At 44.5% G+C, this 23,005-nt stretch overlaps 1 protein-coding gene across 2 annotated transcripts in view; it reads right to left on the reverse strand.

The window, feature by feature from the left end:
• LOC146839349 (calcium-binding protein 1-like) overlaps positions 1-23,005 on the reverse strand; it is a 430,695-nt gene that overhangs the window by 27,437 nt on the left and 380,253 nt on the right. For both annotated transcript variants that reach the window (XM_085650347.1, XM_085650348.1), the window contains 2 exons: positions 9,513-9,543; positions 1,058-1,192 (listed from right to left, as the gene is read on the reverse strand). In XM_085650347.1, the coding sequence (XP_085506473.1) occupies positions 1,058-1,192; positions 9,513-9,543 (166 nt within the window). The remainder of the gene's footprint in view (positions 1-1,057; positions 1,193-9,512; positions 9,544-23,005) is intronic.

Consider the following 23,005-nt stretch of genomic DNA (forward strand, 5'->3'; position numbering starts at 1 on the left):
GTGTCCAAGGAGGAAAATAAATTCCAGGTGCTGTCTATTTTTGTCAGTGCATTTCTTTTTATTCACTACAGAAAAGTTTACAAGAACACTGTCAGCCTTTCATATGTGACCCAAACTTCAACAAGCTTTTTATTGGAATGTTTTTCAATTACTTTTTTCAAATTTTCAAATAAACTATTTATTCTTAATTTCACCATCATCAAAAGTTCAAAAACTCTATCATTTTCATACACAGTGTCAGTCATGTAAAATAATGACTCATACTACATTTATGTCCTTCTTCAGGGTTTTATACGACCAGCAGAAAAATGATCAATTGCACATGTACCCAACAAAAATGTTTACAAATTTGTGCAACTTGAGTCAGTGGCAAAGAATTTGAAGTAAAAGGAGGTAACTTAGGAGGAGTAACTATCTATTGCCCGAGCTGTGTGAAGTAAGGACACTTTCAAATGTGACACTGGGAATGTCACTTTCCTCTCTCTTGAAATAATCAAGTGAAAAACCATGTGTTGGTCAAATAAAGAGCAACATTCTCATTAGTGAAATATTGACTGGAATATGGTCACAATATCAGTCAAGTTTGATTCCAGGTTGTAAAAGCCTGACAGGGACAACAATCAATGACCGATACAAAGAGAGACCTTCTTGATAACAAAAATCCCAGCTTTCAGCCAAAAGGAGTCAATGATGATATTGAAATGTCTTCCTTTCTTTGGATGTCCCACGCCTTGGTTTTCCGTTTGGTCTCGTTGACTCTGAGACCCTTGTGTGATTTTCTTCCCCAGTTTCACAACTTCTTGCTTGTGTTAGCACTTCCTACTCAATATGGTCACAATAATGAGCAGACTAGAAAGAGTTAGCAGAAACAGGCAGTAGAGTGAGATGTTGGAGAGGAGGCAAGCACGAGCCATCAAACATTGGTACTTTAGAAGGCGTTCCTTCCCTGTGATACCCTCTATGGCAGAAGGTTTATCCAGTGGAAGCGATTCCCCTCCCACAGCCGCGTCACATTAGCCAACCTACAGCAGCCGCTTGGTAGCCATGAGGCACTTACGTATCCTCTGCGACAGCTCGATCAGCTCCATCTCAGTGGGCATGTAGCCCATGGTCCGCATACATTCCCCCAGGTCCTTGTAGCTGATGTAGCCATCACGGTCTCTGTCGAACTCCTTGAAGGCTTCTTTCAGCTCTGGAAAGAGAGGAGAGAGGAGAGGGCGTCAGGGCAGATGGATGCGGCTGGCAGAAGGGGGTACATAGCAGTCCCATGCCAAGAATTGCACTTTCCACCTGCAGTCCCGGCACTTCTGCCACCAGAACCAGTCTATACTGGACCTGTAGGGAACCATGGACTCCTATCTGTGGTGGAAGAAGGGAGGCTAAAGTCCTAGCAGGCAGAAGAATACACAGGACTGGCTGCTTGTGCAGGTGTGTGCATGTTTGACATCTCTATGGAACAAGCATTGGAACAGCCAATATGTTTGCGGTAACACATGGAAGCAAAGCTATGCAGAAAAGAAGCCTGCATGTGATGTCACTTTAAAGCCAGATCTGTTCGCTTTGTCTGTCGCTGTCTAAAAGTAAATCTAATTGTGTTCTTTACTTTCGGCTCAGTTCATAAAGATCATTGGAACACGTCACTCAGAACAGTGAACCCTAACCGATGACAAGTAGATTAACGACAGCGGGATGACGTCACAGTTCCTCAAGCATGATCATTTACTTTGTGTGATGTCAAAGAGACGAAATGTCATGTGCCAAAGTTAAGTGTAAGGCGAGGGACGTAAGAACCCCCGCCCCACCCCCTACACAGTAGTCGCAGGACCCACGGGAAGCTCAAAGAACACGGCAATGCTGACCAGCACGAGTTGACGAGGCATGCTTTGTGGGGAGTGAGAATCATGGCAGTCAGGACTTGTGTCACACTTTCAACCCTGCATCACTTTTCAGAAACACTTGTCACCATCACTGGTACTTGTCTGTAATAATTTTATATGACTGGATGAGACATTTAAATGTTTAAATGATTTTTCCAATATTGGTTTATTCGCTTTTAGAGACAGGCAGCAGCCAAGGTCATACATCGATGACTCCTGTTCTCAACCAGTGCCCTGATCTGAAAGCACTACACAGCATGAACAGTAGTCTCGCGAGATGAAGCAGCCATACAGCAGCTCCAGTGGCTGTCGCCTAGCAGAAACTCTTCCATCAAACCATCTATCACTCACAAGGCGAAAAACAGAAAACATATGTTTCTTTTCATCCTATTGTATGCATTTGTAATGGATAGCCTTGTGTGTATTGGTTTGGGCTGGTATTGTTATTTTTAAAGTGTACATTACTTAATGCTGCCTGTTTCATACTTTCAAATTATGTTTGTTTTTCTGGCATGTGGGGTGCATTGGGGAAAGAGTGGGTAGCCTTTTTTAAAAAAAATACTGACATTTTAATCAAAATTACAGCCTGATTTGCAAAGGTAAACTGAGATGAAAGATTAACTTTATGGCTTTGGGTATCCACAAAGGCATTTACTAATGCCTTCTGTGAATACCGAAAGTGGTAAGGCTAGATTTTTGTCTCAGTTTATCTTTGTGAACCGAACCCTTCAAGTTTTTATCATTAAGGATGTGATTATTTGAGGGGAACTGTTTATTTAGTTATTTTTCAAAATAAAAAATAGTTGTATGCAATTCTGATATAATTGTTCATTTTTAAAGTATGTGTTTTTTGGGGGTTTTAGTATACTTGTTTTAAATATATATTTATTTTTATGAAATAATTGTAATGACTTCTAGTTTTAATTGTGTGTGTTGCATTTGACCCCTCCCCATGCGTGAACTTTCCACAATGTTTGTTAGGCTGGAGTAAGAACAGTAACTACGGCCCTAACGGTTGTATTTTCTTCAATGTTTGTTAGACCCGAGCTGGAATAGTAAATCTGCCCTTCCTCTGCACCAGTGTATGCACTTTCCCCTATGTTTGTTAGACTGAAGTTAGAATGGTAAATGTTAACTCCCAAATGCACATATTTTTAGCCACATTTTGTAGGATTTTTGTTATAACTGTGTATTTGAATTGTTTTTTTTCTTTTTTTTTTACATTGTTGGGTTGCAGTAGGTTACAACATATTACTTTTTCCTGCAATTTTTTTAAAGTTAACTTGAAATTATATATATTTTTAGAACATATTATTATTTTTTTTATTATTTTCAATTTCGCTTTTTAAATTAGTTCCTATATATATATTTAGTATTTCATTAATATTCGTTCTTATTTTATATTTTTAAATAAGATCCATATTGGTTGAAGAAAAATTCTGTATTTTTCTGTGGTTATTAATTATATGTTTATGTGGTGGAGTTTTATTCCTTAACATAACATATAATTAGTATACATTTTTATTTGAACATTCATTTTATGTTAATATAAAAACATTTAATATATATTTTAATGATAAACTGTATTTTAATTAATTGAAAATATTTTCTAAGTCTTGTGTACTGTATATTGTTAAAGTGAGTACATTAATGTTTTTGGTTTGCATGGATATATTTTTTAATATATTAATTTTAATTTTTGAAACTGTATTCAACCTATAATATTTTCAATTACATTCTAATAGATATACTAATAGAGATACTTACCATTACATTTTTAATATTTTGGATCATGATAACCTTGACATTTTTGTACTTTGCATTTTAAGTATGTGAATAAAGTCATAGAGCTGCCTGGATTGATTTTAAGTCATATTTATGGGGGTCAGGCATACTCTGTTTTATTTAAATTTTTATTTAAATATTGCTCTTCTCATGATAGTTTTACATTTCTGTGCCAGTCTTTATCCCCTATTTTCTCCCCAATGTTGTGTCTCCTGACGTCCTTCAATCCCCGAAGCATTGTTTCTTCACTCAGGATTGAAGCTTTATGTTTCATCTGTATTGAACTGCCTTCCTTTACCCATTGCCATCATAGCTTAGGTGATAATACATATAGGGGCATATTATCAAGACAGGCGATAAAATTATCACCACTTTAGCGGCAGAAAAGTGCCGCTAAAACGGCGATAATGGGCTTGATAATATGACGCAGAGAATTCCAATAGAAGCCCAGGTTCACACCAGAATAGGGTGACCAACTGGCATTGGTGCAAATTCAGTACGGTGAGTGTAAAAATTCAGGACAAAGGGTCAAAATTCAGGACACAAATTCAGGACAGGAGGTCAAAATTCAGGACAAAACTTCAGGACAATAGGTAAGTTTTACAGACCCATCAGAGGAGGTTGTGCAATAGTATATAAGTAAGGCCAGCCATATCCAAACATATTCAACCATTTGCAAACCTATCCATCATGTATCCTTCCATCTATCATTTCATTCATCCATCCCTTCATCCATCCTTTCACTCATCTATCCATTATCCATCCATCCATCCTTTCACCCTATCCATCTGTACACTCATCCATCCACTCGTCCACCCATCCATCCATCCATTCACTCATCCATCCAGCCATTTACCCTTTCACCCATCCAGCCATCCTTTCACTTACTCATCCATCCATCCACCCAGTCACTCATCCTTTCACCCATCCACCCTTTCAGTCATCCATCCATCCTCCCTTTCTCTCTCCATTGACCCTTTCACTTAGCCATCCTTCCTTCAATCCACCCACCCATCCATCTACTCATCCACTCATGAATCCATCCATTGACCCTATCACTCATCCATCCTTTCTCTCATCCATTTATCCTTTCACTCCTTCACTCATCTATTCATCCTTTTGTCCATCTACCCTCCCTTTCACTCACGCATCCATCCTTACATCCACCCTTTCACTCATCCGTCCAACCATTCACCCTTGCACTTATCAATTCATCAATCCATCCATCATTTCACTCATCTATCCATCCACCCAGTCACTCACTCATCATCCACCTTTTCACTCATCCATCCTTTCACTAATCCATCCACCCTTTAACCCATCCAGCTACCCTTCCACCCATACATCCAACTATTTACCTTTTCTCTCATCCATCCTTCCACTCACTCATCAATCTATCCACCCTCTCTCATTATCCATCTATTCAATCTTTCATTCATCCATTCACCCTTTCACTAATTCATCCAGCCACCCACCCATCCCTTCACTTACTCACTTGCCCACCTTTTCATATTAATTTTGAGCTGAGCCTTTTTGAGAAGAGGCCCATCAAGAACTTCACCCTTGCTGCAGGAGCTATTCCAGGGCTGGGACAGAAGCCACCCAGGGCGGAGACAGGATCCACCACAGGGGGGGGGGGGGGGGGAGCAGGAGCTATCACAGTTGGGGGGGCAGGAGCCACCACATGGGGGACAGGAACCATCGCTGGGGGGGCAGGGGCCATCATAGGAGGGGGAACAGGATCCACCAGGGTGGGCACAGGGGTGGGCATGCAGTATTCTAGTATCATCTTCGTCTCTTCCAGGGAGGGGTAGGGCTCCTCACCCACTCCTGGACAAGACCAGGAGAAGACAGGCTCTCTTTCCAAAATGTTAGCTTTGCCACCACCCACTGTGATGTACAGTACTTAAAGGAGATACTCCAAGAGAACTGATTTAACTGATTGTCCTCCATACTTTGTTAATCAGTGTGGGTGTGATTGTGCCATTTCTTTATTTTATTCCATTATAGACTGCATGTTTGAAGAAACGAGGTTTGCTTACAATTTAGTGACAGTAATTAAGCTCTGTGAAGAGAATCATGTGCTGCCTCGGGGTAATCAGGGTCGGTTCTATGATGTTTGGGGCCCTGGGCAGAAAGGGAATGTGTGAGGCCCCTCTATATTGCAGAGATGTGAGGTATTCAGGGCTGTTTGCATCTGAATAGATGCCCCTGCTCCTGAAGCTGCAGCCCCTCCCTCTCAGTCACCTTCAAACACCTCTTAACAGCTCATCAAGGGCGGAAGGTGTGAGGGTTGCCATCCCGCTGTGCCTCTCCAATGCTGCTGGGTATCTGAGCTTTGGTGCTGCATCGGTGTCTGTTGCACCCGACCTCAACAGCATCGGAGTCAAGCAGGGAGGTGGGTGGAAGCTGTGCCGTCTTAGGGTGGTGCGACCGGTGCCCGGTTAAAATTACGGACAAATGGCGTCCGTTAAAGAATCCTTAACGGACAACGGACAGACGGCCGAAATTACGGACTGTCCGTGAAATTTACGGACGGTTGGTCACCCTACACCAGAACATGGGCTTCTATGGGAATTCTCAAGGGCATATTATCAAGCCCATTATCGCCGCTCTAGCGGCCGTTTTCTGCCGCTAAAGCGGTGATAATTTTATCGCCTGTCTTGATAATATGCCCCATAACACGTAAGTTTTCCCAACCATCAGTTGAGGCATACTCATTCAGCACTGATCTCTTGCAGCCGCCCTGCTGTATTCCGGGTTCACTGCACGGAGATGTTGGGGTCAAGTTCTAAATATGGTTTCTGCGATGGAGCCTTTCATTGGATAAGAGTTATTATTAAACCCATGTCGCCGTCCTCGCCAAATCATGTTCCTACCTGCGAAGCAGTGGACCTCTTACGCTAGCTGCACAGCGCACTGATATTTTGAGAAGTCAAGGCGCTGCATGCCTCCCGTATCCCACGTCAGCTTCAGCTTATACAAAGACAGCACACTCTTGACTTATCCAATGATAATAAGTGCAATATTGAATCGATCTTTTTGAAATAGTCCGCAGATATCAACATAGATTCACCGCATACAGCAGCCGGGGGGTCGCTGTCCTCTTGCGAATGATTGATTGTCCCACAAGAGACGTTCTAATTTAGTTAGTAGCGTCAATACACCTGAATCCTATTATTACCCCATATAAGAGCTCTGGGCAAAGGCACCTATGAGCCCTTCACTGTCCCCTTCATAGGTCCCATTGCCAGCACCAGTATTACAAGAGCGCCTCCCTGTCTTACGCCGCGTGCTCCTACCACACCGCAGCCATCGTGGAGCTAGTCCGGGCCCTTGTTCAAGCTCTTTGTACAGGGCCCCCCCCGTCACAGCATGTGGCGCCTCACTTGAACCCACAAAGTACCTTGGAAAGGCGGTGGACTCTGACTACAAAAGGTTTCCAAGCGCCAAGACTCGCCAGGGCACAGAGAGCCTCAAAGCTCCTCTGTGAGAAGGACGGCTCGTCAATCATGTCAAGGGGTGGCCCAGCCTCCCACCGACCCAGACCGACCTTCAGACACGTGTCCAGCACTGGGCAGGATGAGGTCTCTTGAGCATCCTTTGGGATTGTGCAAGGAAAGGCTGACCCCTCTCAGTGGCCATGGCACCACCCTGCACGGAGATGTGATGTTTGACAGGTGTGTTGATTACACATTCACAGCTAGGAAGGGAAGAGAAAAAACTTCTTTCACAATCCGTAGATCTCGATTGATGATATTGATTATGATGGTGACAATCAGCAAGAAACGAAATCCCTCTGACAGCCGGACTTACAAAAGAGCGAAGCAGGATACTATACCCACAAACAGATTAGCCACCAGGAAGTTGATTCAAACTCCTTGGCGAAAAATATCAAAAACATAAGAAAAGCTCCCTAACCCCTAATAGCTATCCTAGGAGGTCCAGTGGTCCCCTACAGCTGCCCCCATACTGACCTCATATACACTTAAGGTTTCCTAGCCATATCAAAGTCCATGTGCCAGACTGAAATAAAGAACCCATGAACACAGCATTATCTATAAGGAAAGAGTAGACATTGAACACACACTCTTCACCACGCAATGGGCCCTCCACGCCTACATATCACCCCGCACATAGATAAGGGTCTCTTCTACATAGAGGGGAGCGTCAGGCGCCCTCCACATCAATGTAACTCTGGCCGTTGAGCCGAATGAGAGAGGGGATGCCGCTGCCCCAATATTTCATCAATTGATTGTGTTCCAAATGGATCGTGTAGGTTGCTGGGAATGTTGTCATAAGTGCCCTCGGTCTGTTTAGGTAGGGCCGCAGTCTATGCCATGACGGCTCTTCAGAGTGAACCTACTGACTGCACAGTTCACCCTTCAAGAACAAGGCTTTCAGATGTATACAATGAGCTGTGACAGATATACCTATAGTCAACACTCCAATAGGGCGACAGCAGTCACAACGACGCCTGTCCGAATCATATGTAAACCGAACCTACAGAAAATGTAAGCATACCTCACTTGATCGGTCTAGGTCCGTTGACCCCGTCGATCAACAGAGGAGCCAGAACTACCGTTACTTGTCGCCACAGACGCAACGCTGACAACAAAATGTACGAATGCGCAAACTTTTTGGGCACTCTAACCCCGCCATGAGATGGACAACCCTGGGAGCCAATGGCTGAAGTGGGCTTATTCCAACAGGTAGAAGATGGCTGACCTAAAGGGACATTCCATATGTGTAGGTTGTGTTATGAATAAGTGTGCCATGAGGTCTTTACAGACTGAAGCCAGACCTAAAAATGAGCAGAACCATCTGAGACCAGCAACAGATCTGGGTCTGTCGAGTTCACAGACACGTGTCAAAATGCAGCATAACAACGCTTCAAGGACTTCTCAGTGATTGCGCACCGGGCCTCAGGCCTCAGGGTGTTAGACAACCTTCGATGTTATTCTATATTCCAGGGCTTGCACCCTAACTGGGAGGTTTCCATTCCTGCCAGATGTGGGGCCACCATCAGCTGGGAGTTAAAGTCCCTGAGTAGTGGACCCGGCCCCTGCTTTGCGAGAGGACTGCTAGGACTCTTTCTGCATCCGGAGAGGATCCCCAACTGTCTGCTGGCGGTAGGGAGACGAGCAGACCAGAGCAAGGGTGGCGCAGCGACATTTAGGAGGTCGCTGCTGTCCTGGACAAGCCTACTCTTGACCAGCGGCCCTGCGTATCTTGCAGACAAGCTCATCATCCGTGGTGGTTATTGGCACACTCACAGCCATAACACCATCAGAGTACAGGAAGCAGGAAAAAAAACAAGACCGCAGCTGTTTTCCACCTACACACCCAAGACCCGAGACAACATCCATCAGGAGAGCCCCAACGCCGCTCCAGTTTAGGAAAGAGTTGAAAACTCGTCTCTTTAAAGAACACGGAGGGTTTGATTGAGATCTTGTCGGACGGGTTACTCCATCACAACGGCGATGAATATCCTTGCAGTCGAAATATAAATCCCATACGATATATTGGGGCTTGTATTTCATCAGACAGGATATCCGTCACCGTCGTCGTGATAGAGTAACCCGTCCGACAAGATTTACATCAGCCCTAAGTCACAAGGCTTTAGCCGTCCACGACCGGTTCCACTCCGAGCCCTGGGTGCTTTACGCTTATCTCTAACCATGTACAGTTTACATACGTGTGTGTGTATTCTTACATGGCTGTGTGTGAGAGAGGCAGTGTGCAGGTGTTCTTGTGTCTTTATATGGCAGTGTGGGACTCCACATACAGACTGTGAGTGCAATAATTGTTTCATATGTACAAAAATCAATTCTGATACACTATTTTTACCTTCAATCTCTTCCGGTCTCAGATCCCGGTCCTAGAAACAGAAGAAAGAGGCAAATTATTGCCACGTGGTTCATTTCTGACATTAGATACAATAACACAACACAAAGTACCAACAACAGGATACAAAGTAGCAATAATATGCTAGAAAGTACCAATAACATGATACTAAGTAATGATAACATGATACAAAGTAGCAATAGCGTAACACAAAGTAACAATAGCATGATACAACGAATCCCAACACTCTAACCTGCACATCAGATATGAGTCCCGCCCTGGGGCAGGGACCACTTGCTATCCTTCCAAGGAGCCTTACACGGCTGTAAAAAGCGGTAGGAAGTCCTCAGTTTTCAGTAATTCAATGAATCAGTCCACAGTGGGCAGGTACACAAGACAAGCAGACACCCGTCAGTAGGGGCAGTGTAGTGCATCCTAGGAGGGGAGAGACATGTCCCGGGGCTTAGGACCAGTCAGGCTTGAGTTGGGAAGGCGGGTAATTGGGCATTGGTCGAAGGGCTGTGGACCCAGGGTCACCTGTGGGCCTGTTTTTGGGGCCTTTGTAAACCAGCCAAAGAGAGTGACTATCTTTCCCAGTCCCTGCCCTCCTACTTTAATGTTGCAACAGTGTCTAGGTCGCACCCCACTACCGTGCTGTATTTTGAGGCTGGGGCCAGGTGATACTTTAGCCTTTGGGGCATTTTCACCTTAGTACCCTGCCTCATGAGCCCTTCCAGTAGTGTTATCCCCCACCAAGCCATCACTTTTAGGCCATGGCGGATGCAGGGAGGATGGGTTGCATGCAGGGGCCTCACAGGGGAGGCAGGTTTTATTGGGACATCTTCACCTACCCCCAACCCACTCCCTTTGAGCAGCAGCAATGTGCTTTGACACCTCCCTTGCCAGCTAAATCCCCTGAGGATATAATGGGCTGGGGATTATGCGTAGCAAAGCAAACACAAGGAGATGATGGACAGAGCGCTGAAACTTTTCAGACACTCATCCTCAGTCACATATCTGTGTTGAATCCATCATCATTCTTTAGCTCACTTCGCCACCCCATTTCATGCACAGCCATATGCAAATCAGTCTGATCCTGTGCCTCATGGGAACAGTCCAGCCCGAACTGCCAAGCCGTGTCTTCCCTGGACTGGAAACAATCATCCTAGGACCGGTTTTGGGCTAACAGCCCTCATCAGCCATGCTAGCTTGAAGAAAGTGGCAAAGTGAGCAAGGGACCCACGTCTGGGCATACCCTGCCAAGTTAGGGCAAACAAAGCAAACATAAGGAAATGATGGACGGAGCGCTGAAACTTTTCAGACACTCCCCCCCCAGTCACCGATCTGGGTTGAAACCAACATCGTTCTTTAGCTCACTTCGCCACCCCAGTTTCGACACAGCTATATGTAAATCAGTCTTGATCCTGTGCCTCATTGGAACAGTCCAGCCCGAACTGCAAAGCCATGTCTTCCCTGGACTGGAAACAAGCATCCTGGGACCGGTTTCAGGCTAACAGCCTTCATCAGCCAGGCTAGCTGGAATGGCATGGTGAGCAAAAAAACAATGGATTTAGACCCAGATCTCTGTATTGGGGTGAATGTGTGACATTGTTCTGCATTCTGTCCATCAATTGTTTTGTTTGCATATGTCACCCCGAGTGGGACGGGTATGCCCAGATGTGGGTTGCATGCTCTCCAAGCCACTGGAGTCAAGCTATCCTGGCTGAAACCGGTCCTAGGATGCTTGTTTCCAGTCCAGGGAGGACCTGGCATGGCAGTTCACACTGGACTGTTCCCATTGGGCGCAGAGTCAAGACTGATTTGAATATGGCTGGGTCCAAACTGGAATGTCATGGTGATCAAAACAACGATGGATTTAGGCCCAGATCTCTGTACTGGGGTGAATGTATGACATTGTTCTGAATTCTGTCCATCAATTGTTCTTAGAGCATATGTAGTAGCCAGGTGCTGTCACCTCCTCCCCAGTGTCTATTAGGACTTGTTGGAGGAGAGGAAAGGGTTGCATAAAATTGAGCTATGGTCAGAGTTGCAGACATTGAAACTAGGTTTGAGTCCCTATATATTAACACAATGGGGTGATCCTGTGTCCCTAGGAACCTGGGTATTTAACGTATAAAGAACAATGGTTCCCTTGGGTAGAAACAATGCGTATTGTAGTTAGCCGTAGTTACTTCAGCATAACATATAATACATTTCTGAAAGCAAAAACATTTCTTGAACAAAAGGGGAAAGAGGAACAAGAACACAGAGAAAGGATTTTTATTGATTTATGTATCAGAATTGATAACATTCGATAAACAGAAACACATTGCGGAATTTTATACTTCCAAATTCATACAGTGATACACAATAGTGAGATAGTGGTGCTCAGTGGTGATATAAATACATAGTGCAGTGAGGTGAGGGTGGGGGGATGTGGTTTGTTTTTGAAATGCCAGATTCAAAATGCAGTAACAAGTAAGTTAAACAAATTAAATAGTTGGTAACAACTATGTCCTGCAATCTGTGCCACAATAGATCGTCGACGTTTCCACCCTATGGGCGCTTGGTGGAGTGTCACAAGCGGGTCATCATCAGGACTGTGGAGGAAGCAGTGTTTCGTGAGGACTCCGTGTTACCAGCCCAAGAAAACAATCATTCTTTGATCTTCTGTGCAATTCATTTCACAGTTGACATCCTGTTAGAATAACCATACCCCTCCAATCAATTTGCCTTGACCGCCCTTGAAATCCTAGGGCCGCCTCCTCCACAGTCCTGATGAAGACCCGCTTGTGACACTCCACCAAGCGCCCATAGGGTTGAAACGACGACGATCTATTGTGGCACAGATTGCAGGACAAATTTCAGGTTGTAGGTACAATGATACTAAAGATGAGCTGCTGGATGACATTCTGGGTAACAGACCACCTCCATATCAAGGGGAGTTTGCGAAAGTGGTGCCAAAGGCACTGCCAGCAGAAACTCCAAAAGTTCTCCAAACTGTTCCAGTCCCCATAGGGAGTAGTGCAATATATAGACAGGAACCTGTTCAAATTAGTAGTACAGTAATGAAGCCAGAACTCCTTCCAATGAGTAATACGATTACTTGGCAAGAAACACAAGTGATAAATGGGTCAAATCATGAAGAAGAAGAAAATGAGTTAGCAGTCAGGACAAGAGAATTGTCTGAGAGATTGAAATAACTGCCTATGAATATGGAAGCTTTAACAGTCCAGATGAATATAGATTCTGAAATTTCTGTTTGCAAAAGTGAGGTAGAGAAAGAACATTCACTGACCATACCGTTAAATGAGGCAAGACCAGATCCTAGAAGAGAGTTATTCTCTGAAAGTGTCAGGAATATACAGCCTAGTGTGTCCCGATTGGATACAACGACAGATCTGACAAAAGCTCCGACTTACACGGTTGGAACTCAGTTACTGGCTGAAAAACCGACTGGATGGTTGCATGGAACGAAACCTAGTAAAAGATTAAACAAAGTCTTTTTGGGTCTGACAAGTGAAGAGTTGGGAGAATGGGTAAGAAGTGGCTATAGAAAAGGTGCAGAACGCCAACAGATAGATATTGCAGAATTAAAGGTAGATATGGAGGAATTAAATTTTGGAACGGTAAGCATGAACAGATTAAAATGTTACCAGGATGAAGAGATAATCTTTGAGTAGAAGCATTACCTGGGAAAGTAAGAATTTGCAGGAAAAACTGGAAGAAGCTGCCAGCGAGACAGGAGTGCATATCTCCAAATATAGGGATTTGCAGAAACCATATAGATTAGATTTCACAGGAAATGGCATAGAAAACTTAAACACTACTGGAAGAAGAGCTAAAAATAAAGAATTGCTGATATTGCTGAGAAAAAGGAGGGATGTTGAAAAATGGAGAAGCAGGTGGAGAAAGAAGAAAAAATGAATAGCTGATAGGGGATCGTTAGCATGTCCTGCTGCTCACAAATGTGAAACTGACTACATTACCAGAGGGAATTGGTTTGCTGATGAATTGGCAAAATATTGCGCAAAACAGGATTGTTCTTTGAATCAGGCACAAGCGAAGGAAGACACTTTTTCCCAATGTCTCATGCTCACTAACACAGTAGAAACATGGAAAGAAGTGAGGCAGTTGCAGGATCAGGCAAGCGATGAGGAAAAGAAAACATGGGTGAAAGAAGGTGGCACACAAAAAGAAGAGGATGATGTTTGGGTTTACCAAGATGAAAGAGCTGTTATGCCCGACAGTATGTTTGCCCATTTTGCACGCATGTATCATGGACAGGCACACACAGATAGGGAAACTCATTTCGCCAACGAAGTTATCAGTCTGATCTGTGAAATACTGAGCACTAAACAGAAACTGCACGGTGCCTATTGTCCAGAAGCGTCTGGAGTTGGTGAGCAGGTGAATGGCACAGTGAAAGTCAACTTAGCAAACATGTGTGATTCCACTGACTTGAAATGGCCGAATGTTTTGCCCCTAGTTCCAATAACCATGAGAAGTACACCTGACAGAAGGACAGGTTTAAATCCCTACAAGATACTAATGGGACGAGCAATGAGAGAAGCATATGTACCTGATCCACAAGACAGGCCACTGAGAAATAGACTGCGGATTTCGGATACAAGTTCAGAATCAGGTGCTGAGCAACCAGAAGCTTTTAACAGAAGAGAAGCAGACTGTGAAACTGGTGAGACTAGATCAGACTGTGCAGCCTGGTGTAAGACTCAGCGATTTTTCACCTGACAACGATTTAGAAAGTACTACGGAACTAGGACAGGAACAAAGTCAAGAGCAGAGGCAAGAACAGGAAAAAGAGAGAACAGACGACTCAGAAATCATACAGTTCAAGATAAGGGGAAGTGAAATACAAGCAGACACAGAGTCTGAAAGCAAGGAAGATAATAGGAATAGGAGGAGTGTTAAGAAAGGAACAAGAAAGTCAGGACAAGAAGAAGAAGGGATAGCAAAAAGGCCAAGAAAAGGAGACATGTGGCCCAGTGGAGTAAAGAGACTCAAGTATAAGATAGTGAGAAAAGGAACAAAACTCTTGAAGACCAGATCTCTGAAATAACAAACAAGTTAGAGCAGGAGAAATTGGACAGGCCACTTGAGTGGACTTACATAATCTTACAAAAGATAGAAGAAGTAGATTTTAGAAAGGAAAGGGACAGTGACAACAACAGTGAGCAGGACAATGAAAACGACTTGAGGCCCCCTAACAGTGTTACAGAAAACATTTCTGGGTTTTAGCACACGAGACGAAGATGATTTTTCATGAACCATATCCAAGTAGTTAAAATAAAAGAAGGGGCAAAAGACAGAAAGTCATTCAAGCGTGGAAACACACTTTGTACATACGGTACATATTTAGTACATTTTATTTATAGGATAACTTAGATACCATAGCAGATATTGACAGTCCTAAAAATAGATATAACATTTTTGCTTTGGGTGTAAGATGTGTTTATGTTGTACTATTTTACCAATGGTGCTGTTAACAATGTACAAATAGTTGCACAAGTAGATAGAACTGCACTTCACAAGGATAAGTAAGTTTCAGATTTAGAATTAAAGATAACATTTTTGTCAAGAACAAGGGAAATGAGAAAGAAATTTGCTGAACTAAAAAAATTATTGAGAAGAAGTGTCTGATCGAATAAAATTTAGTGGGATGAATGGGTGGTTTGGGATTTGGTGATGATGAAATCATCAAAGGGGGGAATTGATGGAGCGAAGTACAGAAGATTTTGTGTGTAACCCGTTTAGACCAATCACCCCTCCATAACAAAGTAATATATTAATTTTGATTACTGTGTATTAACCAAACACACATTACATGTGGGAAATGCTCTGCATTAACAGGATTGACTAACATATTAATTAATGGTGTAAAACACACGTTTAATCTATTTTGCGAATTTAAGTAGTGTAATAGTGCACTTCTATTTTGTAGTGTACAGTGTGCATTCCATGCTGCTTTTTGTTTCATTTTAATGGCTTGCAGTGTGATGCTTTTCTGCTAGGTAACAGTGTTTAGGGGATAAATATTAGCACTGGTGGGTGGGGGGACGGAAAACACTTATTTTCTGTGTATTTACATTTTCTTTGTGTGTTTATCGTAGTTTTGACAGGTGGCCAGCGTAGGAGAGTAGGATCTGCTTCACATGTTTACCCCCACTTTTTGCTGGTGTTTTCGACTTTAGTCTGGCTGGGACACTGCTATTCAGGGCCCCAGACTAGCTGCTCCCTCTCTAAAATGATTCCATGTACTTTAGGTACATTACAGATTGGATCTGAGGTGCCCTTGTAAGCCCCTAGTATATGGTATACTATGTACCAAGGGCATAGGTACCCCAGAGGCCTAATAGGGTCTGAAGCATGTATTATGCCACCCCTGGAAAGCCCTCCAAAATGACACCACAGGTCTGCTACTGCAACCTGGATAAGGTGGTGCATACACCCCTTACTGTGATATGGTTCCCTATATCACTATACCTATACACACATATAAACCTATAAGTCACTCTTATGGCAGGCCTTATCAATCCTGAAGGCAGAGTGCTTGGTTCCTATGTGACAGGGTGCCCCTACATGAGCAAAACCCCTCTGCAGCATTCAGAGACCCTTCTCTGATGCTGTTTGTAGTGCAGCCTGACAATATACTCTTAAGTGCATTATAACCAAACGGTAAATGCTAACTTTGGACTGGCTGCATGGAAACATGTCTTGTCAAACACCTTGGAATCATACCGCCACACCAGTAACTGATGTGGGAGTATGATCCCACCCTTCTAGAGGGAGAGACATGACAGCACTGGTATACCCGGTATAAACTTAATAAAGCCCTGGCATCACAAAATGGATGCCTGGACAATAGGTTTCCTGTCACAGGGATGTGTCACCACCTCCCAGACAGGCTTATGTGTATTGGAGCTGGCGTGAAACTGGACAAAGGAAATGGGTGTAGCCACCCCTCTTTCCAAACCCTTCCATAGGTGGGTTCCCAGAGTATGTCCAACCCCCTACCTTAGTATAAGTATGGAACCCCAGACCTTAGGACTTTAGATTACCCTGGACTAAACTCTGAAGCTGAATCCTGGACCTTCGACACTCTGCTCAAGATCAGAGGACTGAAGAAATCTCCCTTGTGCTCAAGGAGCGACTCCCCTCCTTGGCAGGAACCAATGAAGCAATTTGCCAGTCTGCATCATCGAAGCTCTCGCCGGACTCTGAAGTATTTGCAGCCCAGGAAGAGGATTTCAAGACATCTCAGAGGTTGACCCAAGTCCCCAGCAATGCTGAGACCCGCAGCCCTCGTGAGTAGCGTGGAACCGGAACTCCTGGTCACTGTGTATTTCTGCAAGTGCATCAACTTCTCAACGTTTCTTGAAGTCAAGTTTGGGCTGGCTTGTAGCCCCCACCTCGAGCTCTGAATCCACTGAAGATTGTCGGCCTGGTCATTCCGAGTGACCCGTGGGCCGCCATTTTCTGTTTTGTCTTGAGGTCCCTTCGCGATCCCAGGTCCGTTGACTGGTGGGTCCCTGAGGGGGTAACTTTGTATTTCCTTGGTCTTTCCTGGTTGCTCCAGACGTGCCCTGACTTCGAACCAAGTGGTGGGTCCCACAGACATTGCTGGTCTGCACCGAAGCATCTTTCTCGTTTCTGCGTGGGTTGCTGTTGCCAAGGCTTGTTGTGTACAATCGGGCACCGACACTGCAGCACTCGACATCCTTTATGGCACAGCTCGAATCAAGCACCTGGTCATCCTCAACACCTCCTGGTCCTCGTGGCTGAAGAGTCAAGCTTCACCTCTTTCACCTGAAATCACCCGACATTGGTGGGCATCTGCTCAGCGCCTTCCTGGTCACTGTCGAGTGACCCAGACTCTGTCCCCTCTGCTTTCAGGTTCTTCTCATCTTTGATCCAGGCTTGGATCTCTTTGGACACTTCGCATCTTCACGGCAGCAGCACTTCTTTGCCAGCTCCCATTGGAATCGACGACGCGACCTGACACCCAAAGACACCTATGCACCCGGCTTCCCTGGGTGAGGTAACACGAGTACTCTGGTGGTCCCGTAGGTGTTAACCCTAGAACTTCCTAAGTCCAAAAGGGTTTGGTCCTGACTCATTTCTAAGTGTCCCTAATCTTTAAAAATCGAACCGCGACTTTCCCCATAGAAGCTAAAGGGAGCTCGTGACTGTGTTCACAAACTGCACACGGCCCCCGTGGGTCCCCTGCGTCACTACCTTGGGTGGTTGCTTGGGGTCCCAGCGATTCTACAGGCTCTAGGCCTTGTGTCTAGTTAAGTCGTGGTTCTTATACCACTATTTTAGTATAGGGTTTGGCTCGCCCCTAGGGCCTGACATGTATTTGTGCTATTTTACTGTGATTATTGAAGAGTAACTTATGTGTTTTGACCTCTAGTCTCATAAAGAGACTAGGAGGGTGTGTTTGGTAATAAATACATATATTTTATATATATATATATATATATATATATATATATTCACTGAAAAAACCATAGGTTTCAGGGGTGTTATAGTTAGCTGGACTTTTCACTTGTACAAAACCATTGAAATTCCTCCGTTATAGTTAGTTCAGCTAACTATAACTCGCGCGCCCGCAATGCACTGCTGATGACGTCACATATTACATCACTCATGACATGGTCAGTGACATCACTGATGACATCACTGATGACATCTCAAATGACATCACTGATGACATCACTGATGACATCATCCAGTGAATGTGTGTTATTCTGAAAATTAAATATGTTTTATATATGTATATCTCAAGGTCGATGGAAGAATAAATGGGTATATAAGTGTCTAAATGGATGATTTGTTTTTGAAAAATTGATTGTGTAACTGACTGATTAAGTGTATCATAGTGAATACATGGCTTAGTGAGTAATGTTTAAATATGTAAATATCTGTATCAGTCTCTCACTTTGTGTATAAGTGGCTGCATGGGTTGGTGAGTAGCTACATGGGTGTCTATATAGGTTATTAGTTGGTTTTTTGAGTATCAGTCTGAGTGTCTGCATGGTTCGGTGGGGGGTATTGCGTAGTGCATAGGTGCATGAATGAGTGACTCACTGTTTGTATGTGTTGAACACAGCATGTGTGCAGGACTGTATGGGTGGATGAGTGTGTGTATGGGTGTGTTAGTGAGTGAATGACTGTCTCAATAGTGTCTTTATGAGTAACTACATATGTTTTAAACTAGTATATGTGACTATTGGTGTATATATGTGAGTATATGTGAGAGTGAGAGATTGAAAGAGTTCCTGTATGAATAAGTATGTGTTTCTATAAGTGATTGTTTAAAAGACTAAGTATGTGTAAGTTTCCGTAGAAGTAAGTGTGGTGGTGTGTGTATAACTGTATATGCAAGTAAATGTATGTTTGATTCTTTATTAGCATGAGTGACTATGTGTGTGAGTAACTCTATGGATGAGTGGCATTGTGTAACAGGATGTATAGGTGTATGAGTACATATGATGAGTGAGTACATGTATGAGTGACTGTATTGGACTGTTGGTGAATGAGTGGATGTGTATGTGGATCTTAGAATTACTGAAGAGGTTGTTGTAACTGGTATTGGTATGTCCATTGTTTTGAAAATGTTAGTCTCTATTTTTGAATGTGTGTATCAAAGGTTATATTAGGGTGAGAGGAGGTCTGCCACTCTATCACAAGGATGATGTCATCAGTGATGTCATCAGTGATGTCATTTGAGATGTCATCAGTGATGTCATGAGTGATGTCACTGACCATGTCATGAGTGATGTAATATGTGACGTCATCAGCAGTGCATTGCGGGCGCGCGAGTTATAGTTAGCTGAACTAACTATAACGGAGGAATTTCAATGGTTTTGTACAAGTGAAAAGTCCAGCTAACTATAACACCCCTGAAACCTATGGTTTTTTCAGTGAATTTCTGAGGTTTTTTAAATGCTAATTCCTAACTATAACGTGCCTGAAACCTATGGTTTTTTCTGTTAATTTCAAAGGTTTTTTAAATGCTAATTTCTAACTATGCCTACAGAGATAGGACATGTGAAGAAAGAAGAAAAAATGCACAGAAAGAAACAAAAGAAGTGCAGAAAGAAGCAACAGAAGTCCTTAAATACGAAGATAAGTGCAGGAAGAAGGATAACGTGCAGAAAGAACAAAAAGAAGAGCAGAAAGAAGCCTTGTTGAAAAATCATCCTGTACCCTCAACTTTTTCAGACGGATACTGGTGGTAACTGAGTCTGACTAACCAGTCCTAGAGCCAGTGCTATGTTAAAAGACACTTAGAATACAGTGAAAACACCTACATACACTAGGGAACATTATGCGTTGGGGTCCCCCTGTGATTAGCCTTACCTCCTCTATAAGCCCCTAGTATATAATAGGGCATGGGGATTAAAACTACCTCTTAAAACAGGCCACAGGGCGTTTTTGCACACGTTAACTCAGGCCCCGTCCCCTCCTTTCACCATTGTGTAAACACGCCCTGTGCCCGTTTTTAGTTGGGAGATTAAGTTCATTTGAGTCCTGAGGGTCCCTAGGGTCCAACTAGCCCACTAGGTACCTCCAGTAAGTGCCACAGAGCTGCATTGCAGAGAGGTGTAAAAAGTGGCACGGCCTGGACCACCTCTCTGCAATGCAGCTCAGTGGCGCTTACTGGAAGCACTTGGTGGGCTAGTTAGCCCCCAGGGGCCCTCAGTATTGAAGGGAAATTATATCCCCAATTTAAAACGTGCCATGGTGCGTGTTTGCACACGTCACCTCAGGCCCCGTCCCCTCCCTTCACCACTGTGTAAACGCGCCCTGTGGCTGTTCTAAGTTGAGAGATTAAGTCCCCTTGAATCCTAAGGGTCCCTAGGGTCACACTAGACCACTAGGTACCTCCAGTAAGCGCCACAGAGCTGCGTTGCAGAGAGGTGTAAAAAGGGGCTTGGCCTCAGAACACCTGTCTGCAGCGCAGCTCCCTGGCGCATACTGGAGATGCCTGTTGGGGGCGCGTTTGCAGAGTGCTGCATGGAGGGGGCATGGCCTCCGGCACGATGCCAGTCTTTTATTTATTTTATTTTTTTAAGAAGGGGGGCTGTGTGGTTCCCCTTCTTATTCTAATTTATTGGCCCTGATGACCCCATCCCCCAGGGCCTGTCTCCTAATTATATTTTTTTGACCCCAATCCCCAGGGCCGGCCACTGTTTTTTATTATTTTTAAAAAATATATATTTATAGACACACCTAGGACATGCTGGACAAACCGTACGTACCTATCACCATGACGATTTGCGTGATATTCATTAAAAGGCGACTATGCATGCAATTAATCCACGTGGAATGTATTTACACCACTAGTGAAGCTCTGACATGTCTGATGCTCTACCGTGCCTAATCCCGGTAGACACCCTTGTCGTTTATTTATACAAACATGGGTAGCTATTGACGGGCACATTTAATACACATGCACACCAAGCCATTCAAAGGGGATTCGACAAAAATTCGACCAAAACTATGCAAGAAACCCCCCTCACAGTTAATAAAACACACATCCACTGCCGGATGTGTAATACTTTTTATTTTACTCTCTGGAAAGGGGACGAACATCACTTGCGAGTCACAGCGCGCTCCTGACAGAGCCCAATGCTGTGTTACACCCACCATTGCCTGCCGAGTGCCACACACCTCTGTATTGTTTTCCACTAGCTAGTGCATATGCTATGACACTCTCTAGCCCATGTGCACTGTAACACCACCCCGTGAAAATGTCATGCCACACTTGTCTTCGCACGGGTTATATTGCCCCATCTAACGTGCCTTCCTCGATGCCTATGTTATAACGCACAGTGCTATGCCATACATATTACAATTTGGGATCCATATCTTTGTCACAGTGCATATGCAACGTTACACTCCCCAGCACATATTTTATATTACAACTTTAGAGACTAGTTAGGTTACACAACACTGCCCTGTGCATATTACACTCCAAGGCGCATATCGCATAGCACGCGCTAGTGCCTGTGCTATCTCGCGCTCTCCAATGAATCTGTCATTGCGCACAATGTATTGCATATTATATTTCACGCCTGGTTCATCTTATATCACACTTTTTGGTGCATAGTTTATACCATACACTATATCTAGTTTTCATTTTCAATCGTGCTCTCAGGACTATGTTCTATATAACACTGTGTTCACCTACCCTTTTCACGGGCATTACATTTTGCGATAGGGGGTGGAGGGTCAGGGGGTGTTTTTGCCAAGTGAGCCCGGAGTCACAGTCACTAACGTCTTCTTCTTCCTGAATAAAAGTGAGATTATGCTGCATACTTGTTCATATTTTAAGTAGTTTGCACAGACAAAATGTTTTAAAAACAATAAAGTTTCTAATACCCGCCTTCTCTGAACAGTTAGCTTGCTGCCCCATCCCCCTCCTCCCTATCCTCTGTTGTGTGCATCCATGGACTAGCCTCCTCCCTCCTGCCATGCATGGTCTGATGTGCTGCCACTGCCCTCAATTTAGTATGATGTACCAGTCCACTCCTCCTGCCCTCCATTGCCCAATTCTATGCCCCATCATTGACCTCCTGCTTAAACTCTGTGCTTAGCTTGCTGCCCCTATTCTCCATCCCCCTGCCCTCCGATGTCTTTGTGCATGCCCCTGCTCCATCCTTTTTGCCCACCATGTCCCATGGACCTGCCACTCCTATCTACTCTGAATGTTCTGTTGAGCTGCCACTCCCCTCCCACCTGCCTAGCATTGTCAGATGACTGTAACCTGTCCCTGCCACCTCCACCCTGCCTGTCCACATGCCATGCCTCTATCCTCTTCCTCCTGTCCTACATGGTCCATTGTACTGCCACACCCTTCTGCCCTCCCTGGTCTGTTGTGCTGCAACTGCTCCTCCTGCCTGCCCCGTGTGGTCTGTTGTGAGGCCCCTTCCCCTGAACTTTCTTGTCTGTGCACAGGTCCTGACCCTCCCTTCTATCCTCCATCATCCTTTGTGCATGCCCCTGCACCCTCCTTCTTGCCCATCATAGCCATTGTGCTGCCACTAACCCTCCCACTTGCCATGCATGGTCTTCTGTGCTGCCATGGCCCCTCCCACCTTCCCTGTGTGGTCAGTTAGCTGCCCCTGACCCCCTCCCACCTTCCCTCCATGGTCTGTGTGTATGCCATCACAGTCTCACTGTTGCTCTTCATGTTGTGTCTTGCTTCTAGTGCCCATCCTGCCTGACCTCCATGGCTATCTTGCTGCTCCTGCCCTGCCCCTTTGCCCCCAGCCCTCTGTTTACATGTGCAGACCCCTACTCCCTCCCTCCTGGCTTGTCTGTTCCATTGTAATGCCCCTGATCCGTCCCTCCTGCCCTTTATGGTCTGTTATGCTGCAGCCTTCTCTCCTGTCTGTCCATTATGGTCAGCTAGCTACCATTGCCTCTTGCCCCTCTGTTCTCTGTTGTCCATGTGCATGGTCCTG

This window comes from Triturus cristatus, chromosome 4_1 (assembly GCF_964204655.1).
Source record: "Triturus cristatus chromosome 4_1, aTriCri1.1, whole genome shotgun sequence".
In the NCBI taxonomy this organism is placed as follows: domain Eukaryota; kingdom Metazoa; phylum Chordata; class Amphibia; order Caudata; family Salamandridae; genus Triturus; species Triturus cristatus.